Genomic DNA, 16128 nt, shown 5'->3' on the forward strand with positions numbered 1-16128 from the left:
AAATCCACTGAAAAATATCTCAGCACCACCAAGCAGCAGACAGATACATGAAGAGACCAACTAGGTAGACAATGTGAAGGAGTTACTTAAAGGTTGGTAATGTAGTGACTCGCTGTGTTACAATATATAAACACCCCCTGACCCCCCCCACACCCTTCTAAAATGAATTCACTGCCTCTTATAATCTTTAACATATACGGTTCCTCCTCTGGACGTGTCAACAGCGAGTTCACTGCATGTCCTTTCTGATTTAATGCAACAGAGCCGAATGCCAACAACGCCCAATTATTGCAGCGATTTTCTAAGGTGCCCGGCTTGAATACACTGGCGAAACAACTTTCTTTGGTTTTAATTTAATTACGTATTTCTGCCTGGTTCCCTTGAATCCGTCCAGAAACAAGGACACATTGTTTTCTTCCACACATCCGATCCTTTGTCATCAATCCCCTCCTAAAAATACACATTCGTGCTTCTTTTTGCTGGACTCCTCACCAGCTGCGGCTCCTCCAGGTCGTATTTGCGTATGGAGGACATGAACTGCAGGTGTCTGTTCTGTTCCTCGAGGGTGACCACCACCTGCTCTCGGTCCTGCAGCCGCTGCTGAGCACCGGCTAGCTCGTCCCTCAGCCACTGGTTCTCCTGACAGAGACGCCGCACCTGAGGAGCAGGACACAATAAGGAGATAGGGAGGTGCGGGTTATGAGCAGCGTTTCAGTGAGCGTCAGGGTTCAGACAGCTCAGCGAAGACTAACAACATCAGAGCATCTCCCATTTATTATTCACCGCTTTGGTTAATCTTCTCTTTTTCTAAGATGACCAGGAGAAACTCACCTGAGCACGTAGTTTCTGTTTCTCCGCCTCCAGTGAACCCAGATGAGCAGACAACGCCATCATCACCTGGAGGAACAACAGACAGCTGAGACATTACCTCTCGCACAAAGGATGAACTACTGAGGCCATTACTGCACTCTTTAAACCTAAATCAAACTTCTCTTGTAAACAGTTTTATTTGTTCTTGTCTACCTTTAATGTTGCTTGATCGATCCTCAGGACAAAGCTTTACTTCAGGATTAAGACATTTTATATCAGCCTTTATTCCATCTCATTTTATTATGTGTCTACTTTAAAAAGTAATGAGATGACTACCTTTGAACATTGATCATTGCATCAGTTATAAAAAAAGAGTAAATTGATAATTTTGCTGCAAAAACTACACCTTATGAAGATGATATGACTTGTTAACAAAATGTTGTCTATTGTCACATGAAATGTAGCATTTCTGGTGTGGTTGCCACCAACTCCTGAGGAAACAACTGCTGTCTCTTAAGCTGCTAAAGGCTTCACCATGTCCACCAGCTGTGCGGGTCTCTGATTTGGGGATCAGCGAGTAGCGTTCAGTGCGTTTTTAACAACATGCACACAGAACAGCAGCTGCCGGCTATTTCAGAGAAGCATATGTGAGACAGCGAAAGTGACCGAAAGCAGTTGTGAGCCACGGAACCAGAAGAATGATCTAAAACACAATACAGGGATCCAAGTACCTTCGCCTCGCTCAGGCCCAGCTCGATCCGCTCCAGTGATTGGCGGACGATGCCGCTCTTCTCCTGCTCCACACTGCCGCTCTCCATCTCCTCCTGCAGATTCTCCAGCAGACTGCGGTTCTCTCCTCTCAGCGCCTCCAGGCCGGCGATCACCTGCTGAGTGTTGCACAGAATCTCCTCCGCCGACATGGCTCCGACTACGAGGATCCTCCGCTTACAGCAACTGACATGGGAACGGCACAAAGAGGACGCACACATGAATAGTAGAAGCAGTGATTATTGTGGTGCTTCTAGGAGGGGAAGAGAAAGGAACAGTAAAGGTCAAAGCAGTGTAAGCTTGTGGAATCATTAGAAATAGTCAATATTTTAAGAGCAGTTAGAATTAGTAGTAGAAGCAATACAATAGTGAAAGTGTCAGATGTAGTATTGGGAGTTTTGAGACTGCAATAGTAGTATTAGAAGCAGTATAAGTAGTACTTAGTGGTAGCAGCAGCACAGGGAGCGTGAGAGAGTACTTATGTAGTATATTCAAATACTGTAGTTATATATAATGGTAATGGAATAAGCAGTAGTATAAGCAGCTGTAGATTAGAATTACATTCCAATGAATTATTTTGGAATATTCCCTGCATGCAAATTCAAAATATATATAAAAAAAATTTAATTTAAAGTATTTCAAAGTCAGTATACTGCTCTTAAACTGAATTTAGATTTAACTTGTACCTTTTCTACAGGCAAAATAAAAGGCTGCAATTTATTGTTGATTTTCAAACATTAAGTGCAATCAAGAAATTGATCATTATCAATGAAAATGGATATGGGATAAAGATGATCAGACAAGGTCTATGCCCGAGATTTCAAATGCAGTATTTTTGTTTACCATGTACACAATAATACTTGACTTAGGACAGGAAGAAGAACATGTTATCTCATACTGAAAACACATGACGTTTAGTTCCCTCGTTTCTGAGAGAAGACAATAGTTGGACAATAGAAATGTTGAAGTTCGTGCAGAAGAGCAGTTCAACACGTTCTTTTGTACTAGACAACATGACGCATAGAAACATATGGAAAGGACGGACACAGTGTGCACATGTTGCGTTTGTTGTGTGCAGCTCAGGATCGGTTTACTCACGTGGGAGGATCATGTCATTTTAGGCTAATTTAAACCCAACAAAAGTCTAAAATGACGACTGCGTCACATAACGAGCTATTTCCGTCCATTCTTTGGAGAACACATCATCGTCTTTTGTGGACAACAAAGGACGATGATTACGCTCAGAGACGCGATATCAACACACAGACAAAACACGCAGGCTTCACCTCAGAGCCACATGAACTAAAAGTTATTTATAGCCCACGTTACCTGCTAAACACGGGCTCCGGCGGCGTGGTATCGTCTTTTTCTCCCCTCTTCTCTATTGTTATTGTTTTTATTTGAAAAGCGGAACTAGTCGTGTACAGCGCTACATTTCTGCTCAATGTTGTTTAACTGTTAAACAGGTGAGACGGTAATAAACAAAAAACTAACTGATTCACCTGCTGCTTCATCAGCCCTCGGCTCCTCCTGTCATCACAAACACATTAGCATTAAGCTAGCTAACAGCACACCCAACTTCCGGCTCTCACCTTCAGAGTAAAAGTGATATGCACACATTTGTGCGTTTTACTTCTGTAACATTACTATGAATGGTAGGCTACCGAAGTATAACGTATTGGATTTTTGTAAAATAATACTGACCAAATTATTTAAATTATTTTAAGGCTTAATAATGGCTTGTATCCATAGTCTGCCAGTATAGTTCCTAGGGTCGAGGAACTATACTGGCACAGGAAAATAAATAGTTAGGCTATCCTCAAGTTTAGCATGATTGCACTAAACTTGAGGATAGCCTAACTATTTAATTTCAGAGACAAATATAATATAATCTGATTAAATCTGATGAATTACTTTATAATGACGTGTATCCCCTTGCAAATTACATTAAAAACACCACTACATTATTTTGAAGACAAAGTATCATGACTTCCTGCATTTGTACAGATACATGAGTTCACTTGACCATTCAGTAACGGAGCAGCTTACCTGATCCTATATTTCCCAGCACACACCGCGGCACCGGGGCAGGTCGAGATGTCCCGTCCGGGACAAAGCCACCTATCGTCGGAGAGATGAACTGCGTCCGTGAGGAGGGAGACATGATTATCAATAACACTAACGGTAACGGTAAGTACATAGTTCAATAAAAACAGACACTAATATATATTTAATAATTCTGTTGCTGCAATTAGATGAAACCACCAGTCTTCCCAAGTGATTCTGTTATTTTGAAATCATCCATTAAACGCCTTTTCCTCTTAAGGTCTAGTTACAGGGGCGTGACCCTGGTTTACACACTGGGGGGGGATCCGCTGGACGCTACGGCCGACGGGGGGCGGGGGGGCTTTATGCCGCCTGTAAAAGAGCGACATGTCCCTTCCAGAGTGAGACTACCTCCAGCGTATTTAATTGACTGTGACTGTTCGTAAAAGCGGGGATATGTTACCTGAAAAGCGTTGTAAAAGCTAAGGTGTTAATGTTTGTTAAATACGCAAATTTAAAAGGGTTTATGATTGAATGAGGTTCAAAAACGTGAGAGGTAGAATGTTGAAAGTGAAAATGTCAATCGTTTGATTTGGACATGAATGCATATTTACACTATAGCTATTCCATGTTGCCAACATGTATTTCATATTTGAACGGTGCAAGTTAAATACCTGGTTATGTTATTGTATTTAAGAGGAGTGAAAGGAAAACAATGATAACTGTTTTCTTTACATGAGGGTCAATGTTTAGTCACGCATCATTGTAGAAGGCATCTGGAAGTCAAAAGGGGGGATGTAGTGTTAGTTGTAATGCCTAGGAACCTTTGTGAGGTAACCGTTGTTGCTGGGGGGAAAAAGTTAAATAAAGAACAGGTTTCCAACAAAGCGGTACTTGTCTGCGTGTCTCCCTAATCCATAACTTCATATATAACGTTCAAGGCCAACTGAACACCGCCCTGGTGCCAGTTTTTCTTAACAAACAGAAATAAATTGAAAATATATAAGGCATAACAACAGACCAATCCATTGAAAGGCTGCATTTGACGATTATATTTTCTTTAATGTTCATTCATATTGAACAAATGTTCATATTCATTTATGAACTGCTTTTTTTCTCTTGGGTTTTGGATTTATGTTTTTCCAGCTTTGTTTCCAGTGTATTTGTATTTAAACCATTAAAACTGTTTACGGATCATTTTATCCAGACTGCATTTGACGATTATATTTTCTTTAATGTTTTTTTATGTAGTTATTTCTGCAAAAGAAAAAAAGGACTGATTTGCAGCATCAATTCAAATGTATGACATTCAACGAGGAAAGTTATATAGTAATACGCAGAGCGTAAGTAGTAATATAGCAAAGATGAAAAAAAGAAGGCGATCGGTATGCCATAGCAACAGCACCATAATGCTATCCCATAATAACTATGCCAAATCGGTATCCCATAGCAACAATCTCCACATCTACAGACATCAAAGGGAAACATTGATGACATCACGGAATGCTTTAAGAAGTGTTCACTGATCCACTCTCAGATCAGTTTGTTTCAGAGAGGACTTCAGATCAGACGTAAGTTTGTTCCAGAGACCACTTCAGATCAGACATCGTTTTTTTCAGTGAGGATTTCAGATCAGACATAAGTTTGTTTCAGAGACCACTTGAGAAAAAGAAAGAATGACCAACGTCCAGCAAAAAGACACCATGCCCGAGAAAATGGAAGTCAATTCCAAGGTTGTTGATCCTCCAATGAACTTTTACCTAGGTTCACTGGAGGAACAAGTACGGGTTGAGCTTAAGGACAGCCGGGCAAAGCTCACCCAAACCGAATCTGTGGGGAGAGTTCTTCTCCAGATCGACGAGGACAGATTGCAACAGTTCCTCGATCTTCTCCAAGACTATAAGAATGGAGATGTACACAAGGAGATGTGTAGCCTGAAAGCACAGCTAGAACAGGCCAGAAGCAAGATCCCAACTTCCCTGGATGGTGCTGCAATGAAATCGTTTTCAGCAGCTACAACTAACCTGGAGTTGAAAAATGACCTGGAAATCGAGAGGGCTCAAACAAAGAAGCAGCACATGGAACTGACAAAGTTGTCAGAAGCTCTCAGAAATGAGCAGGAGACAGTAAAAAATCTGACGGAAGATTTCAAGGAATTTCATATGGACAGGATGAGGCAACAGAGAGCGGAAACAGAGAAGATGGCAGCAGCCCTGAAATCAGCACTGGGTGAGAACGTCCCCACTCAGCAGGTGACCATCAAGCAGACTGAGATGGAGCTGCACAAGGACTGCAAACTTAATCAGGCCAAACAGACGAAGGCTATCATAGAGCTCACGGCTGCTCTGAAGAAGTCTGAGCAGGACCAGAAGAATGCACATCGTCAGTGGCAGCAGGAGAAGTCTTCCCTGACCTGCCAGCTAGAAAAACAGAAAGTTGAGACCATCAAGAACACGGAAGTTACCGATAGTCTGTTGGAAACACTCCGTCAGCAAACGACCTCCCTCAAGACACAGCTGAATTCCTCACGGGAAGAAACTCTTCACAAGCTGCAGACACAAGACAAGATCAACAGAAAACTCACAGCTGCTCTGAAGAAAACGCTTGAAGATCAGCTGGAGAGTGAACATTTGAAATGGAAGCAGGAGAAAGAATGCCTGCAGTCTGCCATGTTGGAAAACTCCTTTGACCAAAACAATGAAAAAGGGAAGAACAAAGACCTCTTGGCCGCTGTGGAGAAAGCTGAGCAGCAGCTGGAGAGTCGCACCATTGAGTGGGAGCAGGAGAGGACTTCCTTCAAAGCCAGGCTGGAAAAAACATGCCAGGACCTTGAACATGCCCAGCTGAGGAACATCACTGCTGTTCTTGCAATGGAGAAGGAGGCTGTGGAGATGTTTGAAAGAAACCAGGCATCCCACAACTAGCTGGAGGAACAGAGAGCAGAGACTAACAAGATCACAAGAGCTCTGAAAGAAACTGAAGATCTGCTAGAAAAGCAAAGCTTCAGCTTTCAGCAACTGACAGTACAGCTTGAAACATCCTGTGCCACCAAGCTGGAGGCGCAGCAGGAGGACCACAACAACCTCCTAGCTGCTCTGCGGAAGAAGTTTGAAGATGACAGAGAGAGTGAATGTCTCCAATGGCACGAGGAGAATTCTTCCCTCATTCAGACCGCAGAACAATCGCTGGAAAGGGAGAAGGAGCATCTGAAGGACAAGACCTGCTTATTGTCTCAGCTGGAAGAGCTTGACAGCTGAGCCGTCCATCAACCAGCTCGTATAACTGTCACACACGGGCCCTTGTGACGGTTCCTCTCTGCTGGGCCGTCCCACTCGTCCACAGCGCCATCTATAGAAACTCAAGTCCAAAGCAAAAGTCTCATCCCCGATAGTTAACTGCCTACAGGTCGTCAAGGCGACGGTTCGAGGTTACAGTGGCCCCCTTGTTTTCTGGTTGGGAAGTCACAGAGCTCAATTTGTAGTAGGGATGTCCTGAATGTTTTGTTTTTGATGTAGTTCTTGATCCGTTTTTTTTAATCGGTGTCTGCCAACAAAACCAATGGTGGAGGAAGTATTCAGATTATTTAATGAAAAGTTGTGATGCCATACTGTAAGAAATACCCCATTACTAGGAAGTCTCGCAAAATGGACAGCTCAATACAAAATCTCACTAATGGAAGGAACTAGATTTACTGTAAACATCTCAATCTGGTGGTCTTCATCCAATGTTTGAGGGACTTTTACCTGTCTGTTGCCAGAGGCCTTTTTCTAATAATCTAAGCATGACTGTTTGACAAGGAGGAAATTTGAGTCCTACACATATCATAAATATGTCCCCAAATAAAAAAGGCTAAAGTAGAACATATAGTAAATAGTCTCCTCTGGCTCCCACTGACAGCTGCTGTAAAGAAATAAATGCATCGTAAATTGTTTCCTAATTGTTTGTTAGTTCACATTATCCTAATATTATCCTAGTTGGACACAGTAACCTCTGGGTAACAGCCACAGACCTCCAACCTAATCTGACTGGATGGACAAACTGTAGTGGAAGATTTTCTCGTGCAATCGGGAATCAGTTATAAAGTCTCTTGTGAATCAAAGTTGCCATTTCTTGCAAGGAAGAAGAAGACAATACACAATTAAAAACATACACATAGATACACACAGTTAAACACATACACATAGCCACATGTCCTCTCCAGGAACCATCACCTTATCGGGGTGGAGAGGTTTGCGTGTCCCAGTGAACCTGAGGGCTGTGTTGTCTGGAGCCTGGTGCTCCTGGAGGGTTTCCCCTGGCAAAGAGGTCTCAGGCGAGGGACCAGACCAAGAATGGTTCAAAAAAAACAAAATAGAGGAGGGCGGAGGTGAAGGGCTCGACGGAGAGCGTCTGGTGGGCAGGTGTAGGCCGACGGAGTGCCGCGGCACCCTGCTTACTCTCCCCTCCCCGTGGGCTCGCCGATGGGGGGGTGGGCTGCTGCATGGGTGGCAGTGGCAGTGGGGAGTTTGGACGGACCAGGCCCGGGTGGCAGATGCTGCCTCTGGGGACGTGGAACATCACCTCTTGTGGAGAAGGAGCCGGAGGTCGTGCAGGAGGTGGAGCGCTGCAGTTAGATGTGGTGGGACGAACCTCCACACAGCCGGTAGCCAAAGGTCTCGTTCCTTCGTGATTGTCGGCCTGCGTCTCCTCCGTGTATTTATCCATGTGTGTCCCTCGTCTGCCGTTGGTTTGTTTGAGTGATGATGTTCGCAAAATCTTGTTCCTGCTTTCCTCGTGATCTTGTCCCTGCTCGCTCCTGTCGGTATTTTGTATCCTTAGTTAAAAGCAATTTACTAAGAATACCAAAATGCCCAAGAGCGAGCGGGAACAAGAGGAAGCCGGCAGAAGATAACAGCAACGTCACCACCCAACCAAAAAATGACAAACAAACCGAGAGAGACAATGGTTTAAACACACCGAGGAGGTGCAGGTGATTGGACACAGGAGGAAATAATTCGGTACAAGGCAGACAATCATAAGAGGGGTTGAAAACACAAGCTAACCCAGGGACACGTTATGAACATTAATATACCAACACACCGTTCGAGCCCTGACCGTAAGTGACTTACAAACATCCTTTTAATCGTACTTCCTAATCAAAGAGCAGACACTGCGGTGTGACAGGGCTTCATGTCACCATTGTACCTGCTTCACTACAATAGCTGGTCCAACTGGCGTCATAGGCTTCATTTGAACGTCCCTCCCACAGTTTCATTAAATGTTACGTTTGAGTGTTTCAAACTGCTCAATGGTGCTTCCAGCAGATCAGATCTAACTCCCTCTTTGTATGCACCAACACACACGACACGACACAACACAAGATGCACCATCCAGCTACCAATGTGTGGATTTCTGTCCCTTGAAGGACAGCTGGCGACCATGCTGGGTTTTAAACATAAGGAACCCTTTCCATTACCCACACACGTAACAACCCTTTATGACACCAAAAACACTTATAGATCACCTTGATTAAATCTATCCGTGAGCAGGTCTATGATAGTCGAACTGGCTTTCTCATGTATTGTCATATAATGTTTTATGGTTCACGGAGTCTTGTCCTGTGCTCTTTTAATCAATCGACCTGCGATTTACAGAGACTGGTCACTAATGATGTTAAATTCTGGTTGGAGCGGTACAAATCCCGCATCTCCTTTAACAACTCGACATGTCGGTTATGTGAGTCAGTGTCGTGATTCATGCTCGTTTGTGGAACTATTTCTGTGAGTCTAGGCATATCCTCTTCGGCATTCGGTAAAATCAGCGCAGAGGACCCTCTCTGCTCACCTGCGGCCTCCTGTTCTCACATCCTCTTCGAGCTCAGCACAGCGGAATAACTCCTCATCGCTTATCGTGTCGACGTATCTTGGAATAAAAAGTTCAGTCTCTTCATTTGGTTTCGACCAAGCCGCCACATCCCGTCTGTGCAATAATAAAAAGAAAGCTGTTTAAATACATGTACATAAACGCAAATCTAAAAATATACCCTCAATTTGGGTGTTTAACCCCACCCCCTTTATTGGGAGGAATCCATAGACCGTTTTCGAAAATATTTCACAGTTATAATAACATTTTTGTTCTTTATTTACTTTATATATCACACCAATCACTTCATTACCATGTCAAGATGCCTTGCTTGTTGAGGGTAGTGGTGAGCCACTCAACGCCTTGATTTTGTTTTCTATTTCTTGAAGGTTTCTTATCTAAGTCTGTAGTTAGCTTTGTAGCTTGTAGTTAGCTTTCCGCAAGCTTTAGGATTCCGGTTGCAGCCGATTTCTAAAAGATGTGCATGCATGTAACTACATTTTAAATAAGTTAAGATGGAGAAAATAAAACAATTATAAATGACTCAACCTCATTGGTGCTCTGGGTGGTTAATCCCATCTGGGCTGTCATATCGTTGAGAAACATTATAATAAATATATACTTTTAAGAATAATGATGATGCTTATTTTACTAATATATGTAATTAACAATAAAATACGCTACTCACCATCACAGTGTTCCATTGTTGCACCGGAGTGGCAAAATTGGCCCGTGATAGACATCTTAAACTCTCTGTAGCTGCATACTGCAAAGTTGTTTGCAAGCTGACCAAATGCTTACCAAATAGCTAAACACATGCAGCTGTGTGGGAGTATTTTACATACAGTAAACAAAAAAACGGTGAGGTCTGGTCATCCTGTCTACACCTGTGTTGTTTTATCATTACTCATTCACCCCTTTTATAACATAATGCAAGGTTTGACCTCTCTCACACACACAGGCTGTGGCTGAGTCTCAAAGGCGCTAGGCTGCATCCTTAAGGACGCTTTTGTCGACCGCACACGTCACTTCCGCTGCGACTCGCCTGTCCCAATCTGACAGCGCGGAAGAGTTTAAATGTAACGTTAAGTAACGTTAATAGAATTCACATGAATATCTACCAATAGAGATGTTATAATAAATTGTATAACATCACATCTCAGGTTACCGGGAGCCGCTAAGCAGCAGCTCGTCTGCCCGCATCCGCCCGTAGTTATTAGTCATGAACGTAAAACATCACATTCTAAGTCAGTAATGTTACAGAATGAATACACAAAAAACTGAACTTGCTTTTCTCCTTTTGTTTTGTGGTGTGATTATAAACTAACTTTACAATTAGTTGTGTTTTATGGAGCCAGGAGGAAGCAGCATCAAGCTGAAGGAGAACGATGTGTGTGTGTTGACATTAAGCTAGTATCGTGGACATGGGGGGGGGGTTGAAATAGCTTGTATCCTATGCAAGAAAGAAAGAAAAAAGAAATAAAATCCTTGCATACAAGTTAATAAATCTGCGTCGTTGCGTCGACGCTAGTGATGGGAAGTTCGGATCATTTTACTGACTCGATTCTTTGAATCTCGTTCAGTAAAATGAACGAATCTTTTTTCGAATCATTCGTTCATTTCGGGGGGGGGGGGGGGGGGGTAAGATAAATTCCTGCATTAAAATAATGTATGATGACAGTCTGGATGATTTGAAGTGATCATTTATTTTCACACTAGCATTCAATTATCACGGCATAACTATTACGCTGAACTCTAAGTAAAGTACACAAAAGTTAAAATAACGAAACCTGTAATTATCACTTGTGAAGGAATGTCATTCACGTCTTACTAAACCTAGCCACGCGAAAGGGAACGAGGTAAACTAATCCTTTCAGTTTCCTCTTCTGAGCGCAGCTCACGTGAAAAATTATCCTAAGATCCGTATCCGAAGACCCAGTCAAAATCAACAAATCATTTCTGTTTTAACAACAACAACAACAACAGAGAACCCCCAAAACCCGAAAACCGAGCCGGTCTGCTTCAGCCTGTAGCCGGCCGTCCAGACAAGTGAGTACTCCGCTCGTACCGCCGGACCCGGGTCACGTTGATCTCACTGACGCTGAGCTCGCTCTGGTTACCAGTGACGGCCAGAACCTTGCAATAAAAGGTCTGCCAATAAACATGCAAACTGGTATTAAATCACCGGTGCCCCGGTCCAAAGCCGGCCTCCATGCGGTGCTCGCATGTCGGAACCTTTGAGTTCGTGCACTCAGTGGACTTTCCGGGATGGGTCGTTGTCAACACGAAACGCCCATTATGTAGTGTGATGGCCAGGATATAGCCCCGTCCCGTCCACACAACACTGACCTCTCCGGGGCATAGCCGGTCCCCTGTGTTGAAAATGGGCAGCGGCAGTACTGATCCATTTACGTTGCAAAAAAGCTTTGTTATAAAGCGGTGAAGTCCAGAGTCTGGTAGCGAGGTTGTTATTATGTGTTGTATGTAAGGGTTCGCCTCATGCTAGCGTGGATGGACGGGGACGTTAGCCTGATGCTAGCGTGGATGGACGGGGACGTTAGCCTGATGCTAGCGTGGATGGACGGGGACCTTAGCCTGATGCTAGCGTGGATGGACGGGGACGTTAGCCTGATGCTAGCGTGGATCAGTGCTGAGCCTATGCAGGTCACGTGAAAAATGATCTAAAGATCTGTATCCGGCAGATGAACAAATCGTTCACCTCCCGACCGTGTCTTTGGGTCAATGATTCGTTCATCATTCATTTTTCACGTGACCTGCATAGGCTCAGCACTGGTAGCGAGTAGATCAATGATTCGTTCATCGTTCATTTTTCTACCCCGAGACTCTGCAAGCGGGATTGTTGCTTCCAACCACAGCGACAGAAACCCACCGAGACTTTGGTGCTGTGGGGATTTAATTTGAAGCGACGGAAGGATCGTTCATGGCTCAAGAGGTCCACGAAGCCTCAAGTAGTAACTCTGGGAAACTTTTTGGATTATCGTCTACGATGCTCGTCTGTGTTCGCGTGAAGTGATGTGGCCCCTGCAGACGTCCAACTGTGGTTTGTAGATTTTGTGTGGGATTCTCGGAGTGTTGGCAAGTTGAGGACTTTGTGCGAGGGCTGCCACTAGTTGCGGCTTAATTAAGTTGGCGACAGCAGGTCGCCGCGCAGTGGCTGCGTGAAGCCTTCTCGTGTAGTGTGGTGATGTTTAACGCCGTGTCTCCGGATCAATGTTTCGTTCATCTGCCAACCGAGTCTTCGGGTCAATGATTTGTTCATCGTTCATTTTCACGTGGCCTGCATAGGCTCAGCACTGGTACCACTTGGTTGGCAGAAGGATCATTTTCCACGTGACCTGCATTCAACGAATCATTTCTGTTTCCTTGGCTGAGCCTATGCAAGTCCCGATGCGTGGCCAAGAGAAAATGAACAAATCTTTTTTTGAGAGGACTCGTTACTCTTGAGTCCTTGTAAGGATTCGTTCAAAATGAACGAATCGTTCAAGAACGACACATCACTACTAGAAATGGGTTATTTAGCACGCGCGGTCGATGCATATGTCCCAGTATTGTTTTAGCGTTGCCATGCCTCTTTGATTATCGCCAGCGTCCTACGCTGTGAACGGCCGGTCACATCTTCCCATGATGAAATTGCACTTTTATGTTTATGTTGAGTTTGTATCCTTATGTTTGAAATGCACTTATCGTAACCTTAGTCGCTTTGGATAAAAGTGTCAGCTAATGTAATGAACGACCTGTCAAGTCTGTTCTGGTCATATGCACGGCCTGTCAATCTCTGTGATTACATCTACCACTCATGAACGTTAGGTCAGTCTTATTCAATCCTTAACAATTTTCCACCAACTTAAATAGGATCCATATCAGTGTATTCCCCCTTTTGACCTCATGAAAATGCGGGTTCTAAATTAGACTAATACCATCACAACTACCTGGTTGAAGAACATGACTTACTTTTCTCAATAGATCTTTCAAGAGAAGACAATATAGCTGCTAAAATGTCAGTTCGGTCTTTATAAAATAACTTCTTAATAGATTCTTATCAATAATAATTTATTCTACAATTGTACCCGTTTTTCTGCTTCAAATCCCTATTAAACTTAAATCTGAACACTAAGCGACTAAGGTTACAAGAATACATTTCAAACATAAGGATACAAACTCAACATGAACATAAAAGTGCAATTTCATCATGGGAAGGTGGCGACGGTTCATGTGACCTGCCGTTCACATCATAGGTTGCTGCCGAGAAAATTTGACGGAGGAGCCGGGCCAAGAACAAATGTTTGAAGTGTTTGTGTGAGCTAATATAAATGACATGTGAAAAATCATTACATGAAAGGATTTGGATTTTAACAAATAGCAAAGCATTTATTTGCAAGGCAATTTAACAAATTGGCAAAGGTGTAACAACTTCATGAGGACCAGGGATCTAAACGCAACCCTTTGTTGTCTTTGTCTGTTTACTTGCAACGCTTTTGACATATATAATTCCAAAGGGTAAATTAAGCTAAAAAGTGCTTTGTATTTAAGGCAAACTTAAAATCTTTTTTTTTGTGCAGTGTACCATCTGCATTTTGTCTTAAGCTGCAACACTGACATTTACACATCTGGATAAAGTGTTACCTTTATTATGCCATCCAGATTATTCAAGTAGATCTTATGCAAACAAACCTTTTTATATCCTGGGCAGTGTTTCCCACACCATTATAACAGGGGGGCGCCCCCTGAAGTTGTAAACCAAGGGGAAACACTGATGGGTATGCCATTTTCGCACAGCGGCCTGAACAATGTCTTCCCTTCCTTCTTCCAGCCTCTTTCTTGACAAAACTATGTCTTTGACCTTTCTTTTGAACAACAGAGGGCAACATTATGGAGGCCTTCCAGGGGAAACTAATGAGGCCCTCTTATCATTATTACTAAGTGTGATGTTGTGTTTGCTGTTGCAGGAAACCTTGACCACAAAGTTTGAGATGTCCAAAATGGAGTGAAAACCGAAATGGAATGACGACGGATTCTATGCCATAGCAACAGCACCATAATGCTATCCCATAATAACTATGGCAAATCGGTATCCAATAGCAACAATCTCCACATCTACAGACATCAAAGGGAAGCAGTGATGACATCACGGAATGCCATAGCAACAATCTCCACATCTTCAGACATCAAAGGGAAACAGTGATGACATCACGGAATGCTTTAAGAAGTGTTCACTGATCCACTCTCAGATCAGTTTGTTTCAGAGAGGACTTCAGATCAGACGTAAGTTTGTTCCAGAGACCACTTCAGATCAGACATCGTTTTTTTCAGAGAGGATTTCAGATCAGACATACGTTTGTTTCAGAGACCACTTGAGAAAAAGAAAGAATGACCAACGTCCAGCAAAAAGACACCATGCCGGAGAAAATGGAAGTCAATTCCAAGGTTGTTGATCCTCCAATGAACTTTTACCTACGTTCACTGGAGGAACAAGTACGGGTTGAGCTTAAGGACAGCCGGGCAAAGCTCACCCAAACCGAATCTGTGGGGAGAGTTCTCCTCCAGATCGACGAGGACAGATTGCAACAGTTCCTCGATCTTCTCCAAGACTATAAGAATGGAGATGTACACAAGGAGATGTGTAGCCTGAAAGCACAGCTAGAACAGGCCAGAAGCAAGATCCCAACTTCCCTGGATGGTGCTGCAATGAAATCGTTTTCAGCAGCTACAACTAACCTGGAGTTGAAAAATGACCTGGAAATCGAGAGGGCTCAAACAAAGAAGCAGCACATGGAACTGACAAAGTTGTCAGAAGCTCTCAGAAATGAGCAGGAGACAGTAAAAAATCTGACGGAAGATTTCAAGGAATTTCATATGGACAGGATGAGGCAACAGAGAGCGGAAACAGAGAAGATGGCAGCAGCCCTGAAATCAGCACTGGGTGAGAACGTCCCCACTCAGCAGGTGACCATCAAGCAGACTGAGATGGAGCTGCACAAGGACTGCAAACTTAATCAGGCCAAACAGACGAAGGCTATCATAGAGCTCACGGCTGCTCTGAAGAAGTCTGAGCAGGACCAGAAGAATGCACATCGTCAGTGGCAGCAGGAGAAGTCTTCCCTGACCTGCCAGCTAGAAAAACAGAAAGTTGAGACCATCAAGAACACGGAAGTTACCGATAGTCTGTTGGAAACACTCCGTCAGCAAACAACCTCCCTCAAGACACAGCTGAATTCCTCACGGGAAGAAACTCTTCACAAGCTGCAGACGCAAGACAAGATCAACAGAAAACTCACAGCTGCTCTGAAGAAAACGCTTGAAGATCAGCTGGAGAGTGAACATTTGAAATGGAAGCAGGAGAAAGAATGCCTGCAGTCTGCCATGTTGGAAAACTCCTTTGACCAAAACAATGAAAAAGGGAAGAACAAAGACCTCTTGGCCGCTGTGGAGAAAGCTGAGCAGCAGCTGGAGAGTCGCACCATTGAGTGGGAGCAGGAGAGGACTTCCTTCAAAGCCAGGCTGGAAAAAACATGCCAGGACCTTGAACATGCCCAGCTGAGGAACATCACTGCTGTTCTTGCAATGGAGAAGGAGGCTGTGGAGATGTTTGAAAGAAACCAGGCATCCCACAACCAGCTGGAGGAACAGAGAGCAGAGACTAAC

The 16128-nt window shown here is 43.6% G+C and overlaps 1 protein-coding gene across 7 annotated transcripts in view; it reads right to left on the reverse strand.

Moving 5' to 3' along the window:
- The window catches only part of klc3 (kinesin light chain 3), a 33333-nt gene that overhangs the window by 6581 nt on the left and 10624 nt on the right, over positions 1-16128 (reverse strand). For 2 of the 7 annotated variants that reach the window (XM_078107667.1, XM_078107628.1), the window contains exons 2-5: positions 3628-3699; positions 1542-1764; positions 832-897; positions 493-657 (exon numbers count right to left, since the gene is read on the reverse strand). In XM_078107667.1, the coding sequence (XP_077963793.1) occupies positions 493-657; positions 832-897; positions 1542-1764; positions 3628-3699 (526 nt within the window). Of the gene's footprint in view, positions 1-492; positions 658-831; positions 898-1541; positions 1765-2907; positions 3391-3627; positions 3719-16128 lie in introns of those variants that run through there. The other 5 variants (XM_040191685.2, XM_040191600.2, XM_040191773.2 and 2 more) reach the window with 5 other exon arrangements.

This window comes from Gasterosteus aculeatus, chromosome 1 (assembly GCF_964276395.1).
Source record: "Gasterosteus aculeatus chromosome 1, fGasAcu3.hap1.1, whole genome shotgun sequence".
NCBI lineage: Eukaryota > Metazoa > Chordata > Actinopteri > Perciformes > Gasterosteidae > Gasterosteus > Gasterosteus aculeatus.